The sequence below is a fragment of the Pezoporus occidentalis genome, unplaced genomic scaffold (genome assembly GCF_034315485.1).
Source record: "Pezoporus occidentalis ecotype Australia unplaced genomic scaffold, CSIRO_AGI_Poc_V1 ctg22, whole genome shotgun sequence".
Taxonomy (NCBI): domain Eukaryota; kingdom Metazoa; phylum Chordata; class Aves; order Psittaciformes; family Psittacidae; genus Pezoporus; species Pezoporus occidentalis.
This window is the reverse complement of record NW_026914072.1, coordinates 4,275,531-4,294,081: the sequence shown is the minus strand read 5'-3', so window position 1 is coordinate 4,294,081 and position 18,551 is coordinate 4,275,531. Positions and strand designations below refer to the sequence as shown.

The following is an 18,551-nucleotide window of genomic DNA, read 5'->3' as shown; positions in this document are numbered from 1 at the left end:
CATACCTTTATATGTATAGCAGTCCGACATTCTTATGCTCTTTAATCCTGAAGTATGGCACAGAAAATATCCTCTGGGTGTTATGATACATATTTGAATTATAATAAAACTCTGTGTATGTACTTGTGCTCCCCAGAATAGTTTGCAGAGAGCTTACCAGAGGAAGAACATTGGTCATCAGAACTCTGCTTAGTTACTTTGGTACAGTTTCTTGTAAGCTTGTGTTCAAACTGGAGTAGCTCAGAGGCAGAAAAGAGCACGGTAAGAGGTAATGCTCTGTAGTAGGTAAAGTGGTTATTGAGCTTTTCAATAGCTGGAGCCATGATGTTGAGTGGCACTTCATGGTCTCTGATCTACTCATGGCAGAAGTGGCAGATCTCACAAAGCACCCAGGCAGTTTTGGAAACAGCCCTAGAAGAAGGCAGTGGTGTGGGTTTTGTGAGTATTGCCAACTTAGGAAGTGATAGGGTGGTGGTCTTGGAAGCAAGTCCTGACTGCCGTTTCTGCCTTCTGCTGTCCTCCTGTAGCTCTGCATGGGCTGAAATAGGAATTAAAGTATCATATAAGTAAAGTTTTACAGAGTCGTGTTGAGTGAGCTGTACCTAATCCATTGTTCAAGTTAACATTTCCCCAATTTTTTGCACTGGATTGGTTTGTTGTTTTCTTTATTTTGTGAGGGTTTGTTTTGTTTGTTTGTTTGTTTGTTTGTTTTAAGTAAGCTGAAACATGGCTACACATTATTTCTTTACCTCTGTTTCAGATTTTGAACACCTCCAATGTCTCCCAAGCTGTCACTCTGTTTTACGTAGTGAGCAATCAAAGCACAACTCTAAATGGCACTATTTCTAGCGACCTTCTTAATCAGCTGTCAGCTGAGCTGGTGGGTTTCTACCTAACTTACCCACCTCTCACCATTGCAGAGTGTAAGTATGCACTTCCCAGCACATAGCTCCTTAAGATTAGGTTTTTGCTTTGCTCGCACTATAAGCTTTGTTGTCAAGCTCACAGGTTGTAGGTGATTTAGATGACTGCTTTTAAGTTATTAAAAAGAAAAAAAAAGAAGATGGGGGGAGGATTAGGTGGTGATAGGGTTTGGGTTCAGTGTTTACTTTGGTTGCTGGAAACACGGGCAGATAATTAAGGAACACATATATATGCTGCCATTAATTTAAAAAAATTGTATGTGCCAGGTTCCAAAGAAAATAAAACATTGTAGAAAACAAACCACAGAATGTTCCCAGTTCTCCATTTCTCAGAGACTTAGCACAGTGCATGAAGTTCATCTTCAGCATAGCCCTTTGCTTTGGTAGAATACTCAGCTCAGTCCCTGAGCTTGCTCCAGTGGTAGGACTGTGTACCACACTCGGGATGTGTTTGGGTAGTGGGTGAGCTCCATCTTAGGCTTCTCAGTTTAAAAAGCTGTTGGTGTATTTGCTGAACTTTGTCCTCAGTTTAAAATGTGGTCTAAGCACTTTAGCATCAGTAATTTCCTTGCATTTCAAATGTTATGGAGAATCAGAGCTGGAGAAAATCGTGTGTCTGTACAGACTGTATGGCATAGATGCTCTCTGGCTCTGCATGCTAACGCTCTCAGGTAAATAAAGGGACAACATAGTTGATTATAAGGATTTCTGTATAATTTAGCATGTGAAATGAAGCTCACTGCGGAGACGTCATCTCTTCACTGGAGGACATCAACATTCACTGGATATGAGAGGAGACAGGGACATGCAGGGTGTGTCAGTGCATGGTAATGGACTCTGACTAAGGAAGTATGGATTTCAGCTGATCTCACTGTGTGTAAATCTGCACAGGATGCTTATGAAATTTTAAATACTGTGTTCAAATACCAGTAAAGATCTGGTTAAGCTTCTGGTAGCTATCAGACTCACTGATAAGGTTAAACTGGTGATGGAATAGTTTGTAATTTTTCATTTCACAAGTATTGAAATAATTGGAAACATAAGGGTAGAGCCAGGCATGTCTTTATGGTCAGAACACTGAACTGAGCAGATTCATAGCTTTAGGTGAAATTATTAAGGTGTTTGCTTATTTTCTGATTCTAAAAAAAAGCAGAACCAGGCTGCTGGAAAGTGAGCTCTGGGGAAAACACAAGTTACCCTTTGTGTCAGTCCATTTTATTTGCAAACAGCCCCAAAGCAGTGTTATCTATCTTGTGCAATTCTTCATCGGTTACTTGCACAATGAGCTGTCTGTGGGGTAGGTGCTCACTCTGTGGTGGAATCACAGCTAGCTCTGGTGATTGCGCAAATCCTTGGAAAAGAATGAGTGTATATCATTCTTGAAGCATTGCTCATCTAAATCAGATCTATGCAAACAGTTGGTGAAACTGCCCAGTGATGAATTCTTGCGCTGCATTGGTGCACTTTGGAATCAGACTTTCCAGGCTAAGTGTTTTCATCAAGTCTTTCCAAGAGCAAGGAGAGGCTGTTGATGAAGGATGTGCCTGGGGACCTTGAAAGGGATGTAGACCATTCATCATCAGATAGGCTTCTTCCTTTCTGTGGCTAGTGGATGAGCTTGTCTAGAAGAGTGCCCTGTGTGCAGGACTGTCTTTATGGGGCATCCAGGAGCGCAAGGAGAAACCCTAAGGATTTCTTGATGATGACTGCTCTCAATTCAAGTGTTTGCCTTCCAGAAGAGGCCTGTTGCATAGGAAAAGGGTTATGGTGCTTCTCACAAAGGCAATGCAGGCAAATGGCTTGGTAGTCAGGAGCTGTGAAAGCCATTTGTTACGCTGTAAGGGTCCCATGTGGCATTGCAGTTCTCTGTTGATCGCCTGTCCTGCAGCAGCAGTCATTTTTCTCCTTCTTAGTAGCTGGTGCAGTGCTGTATTTTAGCTTTAGTCTGAGAACAGTGCTGATAACACGCCAATGTTTTTAGTTGTTGCTAAGTAATGTTTACTTCATTCAAGGACTTTTTCAGTCTCATGCTCTGCCAGTGAGGAGGGGCACAAGAAGCCAGGAGGAAGCAAAGACAGAGCCCCTGACCCAAACTAACTAAAGAGGTATTCCATACCACAGCACGTCATGCTCACTATGTAAACCGGGGGCAGTTACCCAGAAGGGCTAGATCACTGCCCTGGTCAGGGTGGGTATCGGTTGGCGAGTGGTGAGCGGTTGTATTCTCTTCCCTTGTTATTCCCCTTACCATTATTATTATTGGTGGCAACAGCAGTGGTTTGTGTTATACCTTAGTTACTGGGCTGTTCTTGTCTCAACCTGTGGGAGTTACATTCTTTTGATTCTCCTCCCCATCCCTCTGGGAGCCAGAGAGGAGGGGAGTGAGCGAGCAGCTTTGTGGCTCTGAGTTACTGGCTGGGCTTAAACCACGACATCCCTGCACATGGTGAAGTGACCTGATAAAGTGATCAGCTCCTTTAACAACTAATGGTTGGTTTTATTGCCAGTGCAGCAAATACTGCAAACTCATGGACTTAATGCCACATAGTGTTTATGGTTTCAGACTGATAGCATGTCTTGTGAAAATGTTTTACTTTGAAAAGTGTTTGATGCTCATTCATGTGGCAGTGTAGTTGTTTCAGTTTATCAAACAAATACTGTGTCTGACTCAAAGCGTGTTATTTACCAGCAGACTACGTCAGCTCCTCCAGAGCCTTCGCAGTCTGTCATGGAAATGCACAGCTTAGGGCATGCTGTGAAATCCCTCCTCAAAAGCGCTCACTGTGCATAATCAGACCCTTGAGAATGGTTATAATTGCAAGCCACTTTGGAATTTAAAAATCAAGGTAACTCAATAGCAGTGTTTCAACCTGAAAGCAGGGATATTTTCTGTATTAAGTTCCAAGTGTTCGTGCTTTCTGCATTGCATAAATCTATTGAAAAAATGCTGAGCTGTATAATGAATTAGCAGCATGTTGAACTTTTCATCCTAGCACACTTGGGAAATTGAAAAACTAACAAAAGGCATCAAAACAGCAAGCATCAGTTTCTGGCAGACACAAACACGTATGGTATTAGTACCTTCCGTGGTGCAGAGTGAGGGTAAGAGTATCACACTCCAAGGGGTGTTCACAGTTTCTTTAGTCTCACAACATTCCTGTGGAACTGCACCCTGTGATTGGTGGAATGTGACCCTGGTTTATTTTAATACTATTTAGGTTAAAATTGTGGTCTGGGTTAAGTAAGGATTGAATCACAGAATCATCATAAATTCTCATCTTGTTCTCCCCAGGGGATTACTCATAGAAAGAAAGCAGCAGAACTGTGTATAACTTAAACACTTGCATATTACCTATTATTTTTGGTAATGGGCAATCTTGGACTTTGCCCCAGACAACATACAAGCCAATAATTTGGCAGCATAAGATGTTCTACTTTGTACTCCAGTGTTTGCTTACATTTTGTGTCCTTTTCAGACAAGATAAATTGTAATCCTGAATATTATGCCTCTATATCTCCTTCTGGGCCATAGTTCAATTTTATTTATCACTGTCTGGTTAACCACTTTTGGGACATATAATGTGTAGGATGTTGGACTATTGTAACATAATTTCAACTTTTACTTTTAAAGCTTTGGAGTATCCAAACCTCGATGTCTCAGAGTCAACTAGAGACTACTGGGTGATAACAGGTAATTTTTAATCTCCTTCTCTCCTCCACACACTTCAGATAACAATAATTTTTAGTGCTCATTTATATGAACACATTGGTGCCGTAATTTTACACAGAAATAAGTGGCTGCCCACTGAACCTACATGCTGCATTCAACCGGGCAAAGGCATTTGCACTTACCCTGAGGCATTACAACATCTTGAACAGAGACGTCTGTGTCCAGCACCCATCTCAGAATTTATGCCACTTTAGTTTAAGCACTTCTGAGAGCAGCATGATTTTCTCAGAGTTTTCAAGCACAGATAGGTTTTTTGTTTGTTTGTTTGAGGGTTTTTGTTTTTCCTGGGCCCTTGATTTAAATCTGAAATCAAGAGGCTTGTAGATATAACCCAGGGAGAAAGGTGATCTGTTAAACTGGGGAAATGTGTTACAATTTGCTGACTGTCTGGGTCCAGGAATTTTTGCATCTTTCACTGAAGCATTAAGCGCGTAATTTTTTGTTAATGGTAAAGGTGCAGAGAATGCTATTAGGATTCACAATACTTGTTTTATCACAGTCATTTCACTAGTATCATATTCTTACAACTGTTTTGACTTTAGAAGTGAGAAGTGGGCAAGAAAGAGACCCTTTCCTCTAGGCATCTGTGAGTGAATAGATACCAAAGCCTTTCTAATTGGTGTGTCTGTACCTGGAATTGTTTAGTGCTCAGGAGAGCAAGAAAAAGGATCGTGACACAAACCAGATTAAATTCTACACTGTGGTTCCAAAAGCCAGTGTGATTTGGTGCCAGTTATATCTATTCATAGTTTTGAGATAAAAAAAAAAGTTTATTCAGAGATGATGATCCTCTGAAGCTCCCTTCAGAGGTGACGGCTTTATTTGGTACAGCTATTTTATTTGGTACGGTATTTTTAATGGTACGGCTCCTCCCCATTTGGACTCCATGAACCCAATACTCCATTTCTTGGGTGCTTACTGCAATGGACTATTATTGATATTATAAGGGAAACACTGCTTAAAAAAATATCATGGTGGTCCCAAAAGATTTTTTAAGAAATACTAAAAAAGTCATACATATGTATGAATTAAATTAGCATGCCTTGTCACTTTTTTGAACTTGGTGTAAATTTTCCATTTGTTTGTACTCAGGAGATGTTTATTTGGCTTTCAGTGCTCTCAAATATACATTTTGTTTCTAACTGAGTTGCACAAAATCCCAACTTCAGTCTTCAAAAGTGCTGGATAAAAAACTGTGTTTAGTTAACAGGAGAATCTAGCAATAAGCATAAAACCAGGCAGCTCTCAAACAGGTTTTAACTACTTTTTACATTGAAGATCATAGATTAGGTGCTTCCTGGAGCCATTTTGGTAAACCGAAGGCTGAAAACAGTTTTTGGAGGATTTTATTCTCTGAAATTGTTGACATTATTTGAGAAGAACAGTGCAGGGGTTGAAACAGAAGCACATTATATACCCATCAGGAATTACTGAGGGGCTGTAACAGTGTCCAGCTATTTTTCTTCTGGTTAGTATATACCTGTCTCAAACTGTCCTGCAGACCACATGTTACTTCTTTGGTCCATGAAAGATGTGCTGACATGATTTTCCTCTGTTCCTGCAGTTATTCAAGGGGTTGATATGGCACTGCTGGGACTGAACAATCAGAGCTTTGCACGACTGATGGAGCAGCGTTTGGCTCCTCTGTTCATGATGTCCCATCAGCAAGGAAGACGTTTCAGACGTGCCACTACTGTGGGCAGTTACACCGTGCAGGTGGGCAATACGACATTGGTAGTTCCTAGATATGTGCAGAAAAAAAAAGCTGAAGGTCTTTGTTTGCATGTGTCCTGCATCAATTTGTAGGGGAAAAATCAAATTTAACTGGATTGAGATTTCTTGTCTTTTCTCATGAACATCAAAGCAGAGAGTGCAAAATTCTTGGCATTACTATTGGGTTTCTTCTTCTGCAGTCACCCATATTTGCATGCTTCCCATCTTGTTGAAATTATCATTAGTTAATAATGATCAGTGTTAATAAATATTTTCTTTGTGCTTGCTCTGAGGATTGGTACAAAGTAAATATTTTAGCATAAAGTCTCGTATTCAGCATAATGAAGAGTTCCAGGCTTTTGTTCATAAACAAGTTTCCCAGGCCTACCTTTCATGTGAAAGGAAGCTAATAAAGCTAGAACTTTGTTTTTGCTGAAAAAAAAAAAGAAAGTATGAAGCAGTCTTTTTGCAGGGTTAGTCATCAAATCATGTGGCCACAGATCACATTATGAAGCATAGATTCCAGTCCTAATTTATTAATTATCTTTCTCTTAATTAGCAAAATTTCCCATTAACTATGTTTAAATGATTCATACTTTTTCACACTGATTTAGCGACTGATGCTAGTTGTGGGGGATTCAAGGAGGATATGTCTTCAAAACATGCATACCAAGTTATTGCCTTTGGTTTTTTTTAATTACATGATGTTTTTCAAGAATTGCTTGCTGTGAGATAAAACCCCAAATTACTACTTTTCTAGTTTACCCACGACTGTGTGCTTTCCCACTGAAACAATTTGAAGAAGGGACATGTTTTTACTTGCCAAAAGTGTGAACCTTTGTAAAATTTTCCATGAAAACATGACTTATTTTAGTCTGTAACATGGTGGAGAGGAATCACAAAACTCCTTTTCCCTCTCATCATTAGAGGTGTTTGATACTTCCTGTACTCTCAGGACAGGTAGAGATATAATGTAAAAGTCCTACAGAATAAAATGAAAAAAAGCATCGTTCTCTTTAGTGTCAGCCTGGCATGAAAAATAACAAGTATAGAAATAGAATGTAAGGGAATTTTTCTACTGCAATATGCCAGTGAAGCATAATTTTCAATATTAGGACAGGTTTTAAGAATTCCCTCTTCACAGAGGACTGTAATGTCCAGCTGTTTGATCCTTTCCTTCTTTTTGCTGCAGGCCTTTCTTAGTGCAGGGTTTTACTTTAGAATTATGTTTAAAAATGTTGAAGTTGGCAAGTTTGACCTCACTAATCTTAATACCCTGGCTATGAAGGGGAGAAGCTCTGATCCTGTGAGAATATTTGTATGTATCTTATGCTTACATGGGGTCTTGAAGCAGTTCCCTGTGTGCACTGCCTTCAAGTAGCTCCTGACAGGTTTTGCAGTGGTAGAGTACACACACAGTCTATTTCTATTTCCATCTCATTTCTTTTTCTTCTTTTCCTTTTTTTTTTTTTTTTTTTTTTCCCTGACAGATGGTAAAAATCCAACGTATTCCAGGGCCCAAGGAGCCAGCTGAGCTGACATACTACACTTTATACAACGGGAAACCTTTGCTGGGGACCGCAGCTGCCAAAATTCTGAGTACTGTTGACTCCCAGCGCATGGCCTTGACACTGGGTTATGTTATTCAAGTTCAAGCTGATCGTAAGAATTCTTTTAAAAATTCTCTGGTTTGGTCCTTTATTTCTTCTTTTTATTTATTTTTAATTCATAAGAACACCAGGGTATGTGTAGGGAGCCTCCACTGGTCACACAGAGAAATTTCAGCTGCAACTTTCTGAGCAGCTGCTCTTCCTGTGCAAGACTAATCTATCTTAGCAAATCAAAGCTATATACCAACTGTTATTTAGCCGATGATTGTAAACTCTACCGTACAACTCATACACACATACGGTCCTGTGAACTGAACAACTTCATGGAACTTCAAAGTCAGAACTAATTCTGATACTAACAAAACCATGACAGTACAGGCTAATGACTGCTGGGGCTAAAAGCATTTTTCAAATAATTTGGCCCAAAGTAAAATGCGGGGGCTATCAGTATGTCCTTTCTTTCTGACTTGTTCAAAATGATGTAGGTTATTTCTGTCTCAAAGGGATTTGGTTTTCTTTTCAAGTGATCAGTTTCACCAAGAAATTTGATAAGTGCACCATGTGGTTGTTACAGATCTCTAGACACAAATCAGGAAAGCGAAGCTGAACAGAACTATTCATATATAGACAGGTTTCAAATTCAAGATACGGTAGTATCCTTCAGAATAATGTGGCCAATAAAGTAATCCGCTCCTGAAAAATTAAGTGTTTTCAAATTTCTCTCTTAAGACTTGCATCAGTTACTGAGTGGCTGTAGGCACAAGTGTTAGGGCTTCTATAACATTTTTTTTTGAATTGAACCTTGAAGGGCTTCAACCTGTTTTTTTGCAGTCTTTTAACTGCGTGGTTACTGTTACACTGTGCACAAGGTGTGTACCTTACAGTGCTACTCCTGCATCACCCAACAAACTACATTGGCTTTGCAGAAAGTTGTAGATCTACAAAGAAAATAAGCCCAAACTTCAGACAAACTTTCAGCTGGCTTTCATAGCTGCTACTGAACAAGATGTTATGCATTTGAAGTCAGATCCTAAAAGCAGCTGAGTGCTTCTGACAGCTAATAAGCTCAATGACATTTGAAAGCACTAGTCCCCTGGAAAATGGGAAATGCTGCTTTACGCTGGTATTCTCACAATTGCCTATCCACGCGAGCAACTAGCAGTGTAGTAAATTAAATAGAGATAGCATGGTGAAGCCCACTAAATATTTCACTAAAACAAATTTCAGCATCATATAGTTATCTGGTGTTTTTCCAGAAAGAAATTAAATGAGAGTATCAGGGATTTGTCATAGGAGGATCTCTTCTGTGTTTACAAGTTAAAGGTTCTTAAAAGTTCATAACAAGAGACTTTATTCTGATATAATGGAATCTAAAATATTTTAGCATCACTACATTTCTGGAATGTACCCTTTTCCTGGTACCATTATTAATATATCTGCAAGCAGCTCTTTCCGACCTCATTATTTCCCCTCCTTCAGAAATGATGGATTCTTTTCAACCTTAACTGTGATAAAGCATTTCTAGAGCACAAGAGAAGTATTTTCTTATTGTTCTGTTGATATCAATAATAACTATTAGCGTGCTTAGCTTCACTGGTTTTGAAAAAGCTCTGCCAGTTTACTCTTACTGAGCCAGGAAGTCTTTGACACCAGATATGGACTCCATGTCTACAATTTTAACACACATGCTACCTTACTATGAGCAGGTTTTGTATTTGGAAAAAAATTAAGGATGTATTACTTGCACCTTTTTTTGTTTACTCTGTAAATTAACCGTACCTAATGTGGAATCTAACTTGACTTGGGAGTTGATGGTGACTTTTGCATATAACTAACTTATAACTAAATAAGAGAATAGAGTCCAGGGATTTGGGAATTACATAGTGCTGCTGATTAATTCTTTTTTTTTTTCTTTTCCTCAAGGAATAAAAAAGCATAGTTAGACTACTAACAATCTTTCTATACTAATCATTATATGAAGACAGTTGAAGTCTGTGTTAAAAGCAATTTAAACCTTGTGTTTGTGCAGTGGAAGTTACCAATGTTGGTTTGCAATTTTCCATAGCTGTGGTGAAGAATCCCCCAAACAACCTGTGGATCATTGCAGCAGTGCTGGCTCCCATTGCTGTGGTTACAGTTATCATCATCATCATCACAGCAGTTCTGTGCAGAAAGAACAAGAATGACTTTAAACCAGACACCATGATGAACCTGCCTCAGAGAGCAAAAGTGAGTGATGGGTCTTTAGATCCAAGATGTTAATTTGCTTTCTGAGGCTTTAACTGTGTTTCTCTGATAGCTGAAGGAGGTTTGGAACTGAAAAAGTTGTTACTCGCAAGGTTGGATCTTTGCATTTCTCTGTCCTTGATACCATCGGTCACAGCAATTATCCTTCTGTTTTCCTCAGGGCTCATCAACTTCCATCACAGCTTGTCCCTTGTTGGTAGCAGTGACAGAGTAGCTGTTAAATGGTGTTGTAAGGCACTGAGCCATTAGGACTGAGTAGGCTTTATTCAAGGCACATGCTTCCTTCATAAAATAGCCTAGGCCTCCTCAGCAGCACGTCTCCCATGGGACCTCATTCTCCAGCCCATCTCCTGAGCAGTTCCCACCTGCTGCAGGTGGCAGTGGCTGAAGCTCTGGACTTTGGCAGCAGTTCAGACCTGATTCTAACCAGAAGCTCTCCACTCAACTGCTAATCCAATGGACATTCTTTGCATTTGTTTTTCAGAAAATTTCTCCCACTGTCATTTTTTCTTTTAGATGTTTTGAACATTCTAAGTTATTTGTGGATGTTGCTGGTTGGGTACAAACAATTATATTTGCTTTAAAGTTACTAACCCATATTGATTACAGGGGTTTTGTTTTGGAGGTATTTTTGTTTCTTGTTTGCTTGTTTGTTTGCTTGTTTTTGGACCAAATCAAATGTGTTTCTAGTTTGATTCTCTATCTTTTAACAGAAAAATATCACAGAATACTGATTTGTTTCTGTAGTGGAAAAAGGTCTGCCTTCTCCATGCTGCTATTTAAATGGCTTTTAAACACAGGCACCCAAAGTGAGGAGTTTTTAGCCTACAGACCCTGTTGTAGGTCATATGGTTCCTTCACCATTTTAGCTGCCTTTATTCTTCTCCATTGGCATGGGATTGAAATGATAATTTTCGTCTTTGGTTTCTGAATGCTACAGACAGCAGGATTCAACAATTTCATCTCTGTTGCTTCTGCTGAAAAATGTAGATTGGAGGGAAAGCTGAAGGAAGGCATGATGCATATGACAGGTCTTCTCATCTTAGATTAGTTGCAGATAGGCGCAGCTGGTGCCAGTTTAAAAAAGACGTTTGTATGAAAAATGAGGCGAAAAAGACATTTCCATTTTGGTTCCAGTATGTTCATTGTAGTGTTATCAAACTAGTGTTAAGGACTAGATCTGCAGAAGTGAAACAAACAATATCACAAACAAAAATTAATAACACTGCAGTAATATCATGTAACATCCCATTGAAATCTCTAAAATGCAAATCAGGCTTTATTAGGGGCCATTGCAAATACTATGCACCACTTGATTCTTCTTATATGTAATTTTAGTCCTAGCTAAAAGAACAAAATGAAATGGAATTTGTACATTGTTTTGAGCTGGCCATCATTATGGGATGCTTTACAGCTGAAGCAAGTTGCTAAATAAAAAAACCAAACACTGCTGGTTGAAGCTACAGCACAGAAAAAAATTGAAAATATTTTAATATTTAATCTGAAGCTGCCATTCCAAAAAGAAAGAGAAGATTGAATTTTAACTCTTCCTGAAAAATTGGATTTAATCAGGCTGTAAGATAACACGGTCAGGTTAAAACCTATTCAGTCAGGTTACATTGCTATCAGACGGGAGTTAGATCTGCAGAGCAAACTAGTTGGTGCTGAGCCCCCAGCAGCCACACTGTGCTGCTTCCAGGAGATTTTCCTGCAGACTTGCTCACAGTTGCAGGTGGAGTGCAGGAGGTCTGCTCCCAGAGTGCAGTTCCCCTTCTTGGTATATTTTGAGGCTCCGTGAAATTTAATTTAAGTCATTTATATGAAAAGTGATGCATTTCAAAGTGAAAGCTGAATTGTGTTCCATTTAATTTCACAATGATGGCTCCATCAAAAAGGTTCAGCCAGGTCTAGTTCAGAGTATATGCTGGTACATGGACTGTAGAAAATAAATTCTGCAGGGGGACAGGGAGTGGACTGGTTTTCTCATTCCTGATTTCAGCATCTTTATTTAAAATAAGGCTAAAACATATATCTGGAGAAGATAATGAAATAAGGTAATTTTGAAAATAACAATTTCAGTTTTATTTTTAATCCCAGCTTTAGAGATATCAGGAATAGTGGTGATTACTTGAACTGTAATTGCTACATTTCATGCAGTTCGGCAATACAAATAGCTGATGAGCACATATCTACATCACATTTAAAATGAATATATTATATTTCATGGCTTAGAAAAGTACTTGAGACTGCTTGATTAATATTGAATCTGTTCTGTAAGTGGAGTCACAGTAGAGTGATTTTTAGTTTAGGCAGAAGCTTTAATGTTTTGTTTCTGTGTGTCTGAGATTTGCTGTTGAATCACTGGAGCAATTTTTTGATGCCTTTTGAATATCCAGCGAACTTTATAGAGAGGAAAAGAGAATATTACAGAATCCTCACAGCCTTGGATTTCAGCTGGTTTTGTTTTCCGCGGTGCCATTTTAGGTGTTAAGCTTCCAAAAGTCCTGTCCCACGGGGACTGGCAGAGCAGAGCTGCTTGTTCATCGCTGCAGGTCCTCACAGAGCAGAGCTGCCTGCCATATCTCTCCAGGAGCACAGAATGGAGGGGTGATAAAGCACTGAATGCTACATATCCTCCTGTAGCTGTGGGGTGATGTAACGTAACAGCAGGATTACTGCCTGGCCTGGTAATTAAGGAATGACTTCTTTAATTGTAACAGACTGAAGGCTACGTAAGTGAAGTTTAAAAAATGACCTCTCATATGCAGTGTAGTTTATATTATCTTTCTTAGGAATTGTGTTGCTGTTCTGCATTGCCTTAGCAGTCAGAGTCATCTGTACTAAGTTGCAGGGAAAAAGGACTGTTACCATCTTTTTCAATTGGCTCCCCAGTTGTAAAATGAAAAGAAGTATAAATTCAAATTGGTGAAATTCTGATGGGAGTTTATTTTAATGTTCTTTCAATGCTGTTTTTATTTTAAGCAACTATTTTTACTTTGAGGTTTTGGATAGATGTTAGCTTTTACCTCCCTTGCTTTCTAATTCACAGCATGACTTTTTAAAGGGTTGTAATCTGATTTATCACCTTTCCTTTCTTTTAGAGTATGAAGGAATAAGCTTGCAGGTAAACAGAGATACGATCTGCAGTCTAAGACCTGCAAGCCAAAGCAAATGCTGCAGGCCTTGAGAAAATAATCACTATCAATTTGACAAAGGGCATGCAAAAAAAAAGATGAAAGAAACTGTCTGTGTACATGGGTATACATGTAGAAAGGAAGAAAGGAGGGACTCCTTTAATAACAGTCTCTTTTTCATCATCATTACAAGGAAAAAAGCCCCAGAAACAACAACTTCCTATGTTCAGTCTGCCCTTTGCCAGGCAATGTAATTTAACGGTCTCATAATTCATTTGTTATTTCAAAAGCAATATTCAAATCCCAGTCCTTGGGTCTTTCTCAGCACTTTGGCTGTATTGGACATCTACTTTTGCAGTGCTTCAAGATTTAGTCTTGCCAGCTCCCTTCATGGGTGGTAAAGCCATCTGCTCCTGTGGGCTTTTACAAAGCAGGGTGCCAAGATCAAATTTCATTTAACGCAATATGTCTGCTGATGAGGATGGCTTTTTCAGCTCTTCCTTTATTGCAATTTATTACTAGACATGGCGGTAAGTAGAACTCAGATTAAACTAATCCTTCATTTTCTTCCCTTGTCAGATCCGAGCTGGGACTCTGCAGAGTTCTGTAGTAATTCTCATGTTCTGCTGCTTCTGGTTTGTTTCTGTTTGAGGGGGTTGTTTGGTTTTCTGTTCCTTTGTTTTGTTTTTTTGTTTTTATGATACTAAGGATAAGTTAAAACTTCTCTTTCAAAGGAGGGAAAAAGTCTGATTTGATCAGCTTTTCTCTTTTCTTACCTTTTTTTGCAGAATATCTAGGAGGGACTTGACTAAGACTTGAGATAATGAGGTTAAAAAACATTATCTTCTTTTTATTTAACTTTGATTAAAATACCACTACCTAGGATGTTGTGCAGTAGTTCTTCCTAGCTATCCTTCACGTAGCTTCTGCTTCCCCTTTCTTCACTTCCTTCCATTTCTTCATTTCCTCCCTTGGTAGGTAGTTTGGTGGCTGCTTGTGTGATACCTTGCTTTCAGAGGAGGGCAAGCAGAAGGCCCTGTCTGGGGTGAGATTATTATGACTTTCCATGGGTTGGTGATGTGGAATTGACATTTCTCTGATACGTTGCCAGTTCCATCATGGTAATGTGGGTAGATGTCTGTTCTCTCAAATCAGCATTACCTCAGCTAGCATCTACTTAATGCACCAGAGATACTTACCAGAGGAACACTGAAGTGTGTGAGCACATTAGAAACTGTCAGCCTCAGTTCAAACAGGAGACTGGGAAAGTGATGAAGATGCCCATAAGCAAAAAGCATGTTTTGTTTTGTTTTAAAAAATAGAAGACAGAGAGCACCTATGAGATGAACCTATGAGAGCATCTATGAAATGTATCTGTATTTATAGCTAGAGTCCAGATTTTGTAGGGGATAGAACAAAAGAAGATGAGGTTTTTTTCAGAGTTTATTCTTTTTCTGTTCTATCAGCAAATTTTTTTATCCAGCTGATTTTCTTTCAGAAGTAAAATATTCAATGACAACATGACAGAAACCTGAGAGAGACAATTCAGTTACTGACTATTCAATCCTGTTGCGTTTCCCAAAGTATGCTTGAGGGTTAAAATCACCATTGCTCACTTCTGAAGTGTTCTGTGGTGCTTTTTAAGCATTCTGTCAATGGTTTTTGTACTTCAGGAAGAGCAGCCTTCTAGGTTATGGTAAATTAATTCAATTTAGTGTAGCAAGAACATTTTGGTGTTACATATTTTATCCAGAGATGGTCGGGAATTAGAGTAATTTATCTTTCATGCTGGCTTTCCTTCTTTTTTTTTTTCCAATAGAAAATGCAGATTGGTGGGTGGTGGTTGTTTTTTGTGCAGTTCTGCTTGTTCCTTGCAAAGGCAGCAGGAAAAGCCCGGCCAGGCTTCAGGAGAGGAGAGGCAAGGCTTTTGCAAATGTCACTTCCCGAGAGAAACACATGAAGTCAATAACAACCTTCCCAGCAGGCAACTGGCCGCCAGGGGAAACAGAACTTCACTGATCTGAAAAAAAGATCCTTTTCTGGAAAATGTTGCCCATGAAGCTTTGATGTGTGCCTTTTTTACTCAGTCTTGATTTGGAATAAACTACTCCCACCCCCTTTGAAAACACAAGGTTTTTGTCAGAGAAAGTTTTCTGGTTTTGGTATGGTCTTATTTGTCTCGCTTCTAGTTTTTTCTTCTGTGTGCTCATTCTTCCATTGTCTTCTGCAGGTGTTACAGCAGGGTACGAAAGGCTAGCCAAGATCAATTTCATGCTCACTAATCATGTTTAAAATATGTGGAATGGAGATCTCATCAGAAAATGGCTTTGTTGTTGGGCACTCCAATGTCAATCTACATATTTATACCTTTTGTAATAAAAGAAGTTAAAGGGTAGTGGAAAATTTCAAACTGAAGTGGAAGTTTTATATTAATGTATGATGCATGCTGCAAATTTCTTTTTTTTTCTCCCACTTTTTTTGCAGCCTGTCCAAGGCTTTGACTATGCCAAGCAACACTTAGGTCAGCAAGGAGCTGAAGATGAGGTTTTACCTGTAACTCAGGAGACTGTTGTACTCCCGCTTCCAGTTAGAGATGCTCCTGCCTCCCAAGAGAGAGAAATTACTCAGGATGGGAGTACTATCAAAACTGCCAAATCCAATGAAACAAGGAAAAGGTATGGACTGGCATGTTTCCTCAGAGGGGTGGGATATGCGGCTGGCTGCTTAGGAAAAACCTGCAAGGTTTAGCTCCCACGCTCTGTGTGTGGCAGATGGCTCCTCCATGATAAATTCTTGGCATAACACTGGTCTGTGCTGGATGTGTAAGTTTGCTGCAAAGTGCAGGTTGAAATAAAGTGAAGTCTTCAGAGACTGTACATGCATAGAGTAGGTAAACGGGAAGTGGCTCTTGTATGCATGCTTGTGTTGTGTAAGAGATGAACCCAAAGAAAACATGGGATATGGAGCATGAAAACCAATTGTTTCTCAGATGAACCAAAAGACAGGACCTTAGCCAGTGTAAGTTGCTGTAGCTTTACTAACAGACTGTCACTCCAGAATTGCACCTAATGTCTTCATTAGCAGAAGGGAAAACCCCAAACATCCACTAAATTGTGAGACCTCTAAGATCCAAAGCATCTACAGCCATACAAAACTTTTGACAATGTAAGAACAGACCAGAGAACTTCAGTGTATAGGGTAAACTGTCCCAGGTTTGCAGTTTATTCATATTAAGTCTACAGGGTTGTAGATTCACAGATTCAAGGTCCCCAGGAAGCTGTCTGGTTCTTCCTCTTCTCCCTTGAGGGGTCAAATACACTCCTAACTCAACTTGATCTACCTTTTTTTAAAGTGGTGGGATGACCACAGCTTCCTCAAGCAATCTGTTCTTCACTACCTTTCCTGTTAGGAGGTTTCATCTCTTGTCTAGCCTCAGTCATCATCAGAATAGCTGAATGTCATTGTTTCTTGTCTCCGCCATCTCAGGCAAGGAAAGCAGGTTATCCCTTTATCCTAGTTGGTTTGCATGGTTCAAATCAACATTTTCCTTGATCTGCTCTCCCTGAAAGTAAGTGGAGGATCATCAACTTTTTATTGCTGAAGAATGATACTGAGCGGAAGAGAAGAAAATCAAACTGTTAGGTAAACAGCCTGAATAGAGGTAACAGTTATTGTCTAGTTCACTGGCATTGGTCATAAGCTGAGGTTTTCCTGAAGAAAAAGGGAAACAGAGGGATCCTGAGCTGGTGTCTGGTTTGGCATGCTTCTGTGGTTGCATAGTAAATCACCTGGAACATGGAGATTGCTGACTGCAGGGAGGACCAATAGAGGAGATAGCAGAAGACTCCCCTGGTTCCTGTGGTTTCTTCACTGGGTTTGGTTGTGAACTGTTACTCTGCACTTGAATGCCAGTGACGTGCTGTTCACACCATAAATACTCGAACTGTGAGAGTCAGGTTATATAGGATGTGTGCACCAAGCAGCTCTTGTCCCTTTTGCAGTCTTTTGTCCTCTGATGAAATTACAAATGTGAGATAACAATGACACTGCCTGTGGTTGCTGATGCTGGACCACCACAGATTAAGCCTTTGCAGGAACTGGAACTGTTCTTTAATGTGTTTTGAAGTGCTTCCAAAGTCATGTGGAAACATACACAAAAAATGTAAACCAGCCCTATTAATTAATCCTCTGACAAAAGTGATTAAACACTCAGTCCTTTGAATGAGCACAGAAATTCCTCTCTACTTAATCTGCAGTTTTAAACAAACATTGATAAGCAAACTTGATCTGGGAATTCAAAGGAATGTTATTCTCATTCTAACATGTGTTGAACCTTGGTGCCTTTCTAAGCAAATAACTAAGTTAGTTTTGCCTCCTTCAGAGTGATAACTTGACTAAGTGAGAACATGCAGAAGTCAAACCTTTTTTCATTTGCAGGAGAGGTTTCTGGAGATGGAATTTAAAGCTTTCTGAAGATGAAGAAATATTTCTTGACCTTTATGTATTTGCTCTTTCATCCAGGCTATTTTGCAGCCAGCAAAGATCAATCTAAATCAGACTGCCATGGAGTGGCTGGTAACTGATCAGAATATCTTCTCTGATATTACCACTGAAGGAAACTTCACAGTTAATAATACCATGGCCACTTAAAAAGCATGAATATTTAGATTGGTGGCAGCAGAAATCATTCTGCAAGCTATCCATGCTCACTGCTTTTCCTTGTTCCCCAGTGAAGGAGATTTTCTTCAGGTGTTGGTCTATCCTGGATGAATTGTTTTTACAGGCTGGGATTATTCATTAGCAGTGGCAGACAGGTTTAAAAGGGAGAAATGTTACTTTTCAGGAGTATTTATCCTCAGTAGAATTTCACAAGAAAATCGTCAGGCTGGGCTGGACTTGACTGAGCTGGGTTGCATACTGAGCTCTCCTAAAGCCCAGTAGCTGTGAAGAGCTACTCAAATTATATATATATTTCCAGCTAGGCTATATTCAAAAGAGAGTCCCTAAATATTACTTTTTTCATACTTGTCTTTTTCTGTTCTGACCATAGTAAAAGCTCTCTACCTACACCAGACAGGGCAGTCAGAACCTCAGGTAAATGAATGTTTCAAGCTGGCAATGTAGTCTTGGCAATAATTTATGGGATGGTTTTTACAGTTGTTTTGCTTTAGTACCATATTCTGGATATAAAGCC

The 18,551-nt window shown here is 39.4% G+C and overlaps 1 protein-coding gene across 6 annotated transcripts in view; it reads left to right on the top strand.

Moving 5' to 3' along the window:
• Positions 1-18,551, top strand: part of KIAA1549L (KIAA1549 like) — a 124,859-nt gene that overhangs the window by 65,862 nt on the left and 40,446 nt on the right. For all 6 annotated transcript variants that reach the window (XM_062620251.1, XM_062620250.1, XM_062620252.1 and 3 more), the window contains exons 7-12: positions 761-923; positions 4,555-4,614; positions 6,218-6,369; positions 7,857-8,028; positions 10,042-10,205; positions 15,842-16,032. In XM_062620251.1, coding sequence (XP_062476235.1) covers positions 761-923; positions 4,555-4,614; positions 6,218-6,369; positions 7,857-8,028; positions 10,042-10,205; positions 15,842-16,032 — 902 coding nt within the window. The remainder of the gene's footprint in view (positions 1-760; positions 924-4,554; positions 4,615-6,217; positions 6,370-7,856; positions 8,029-10,041; positions 10,206-15,841; positions 16,033-18,551) is intronic.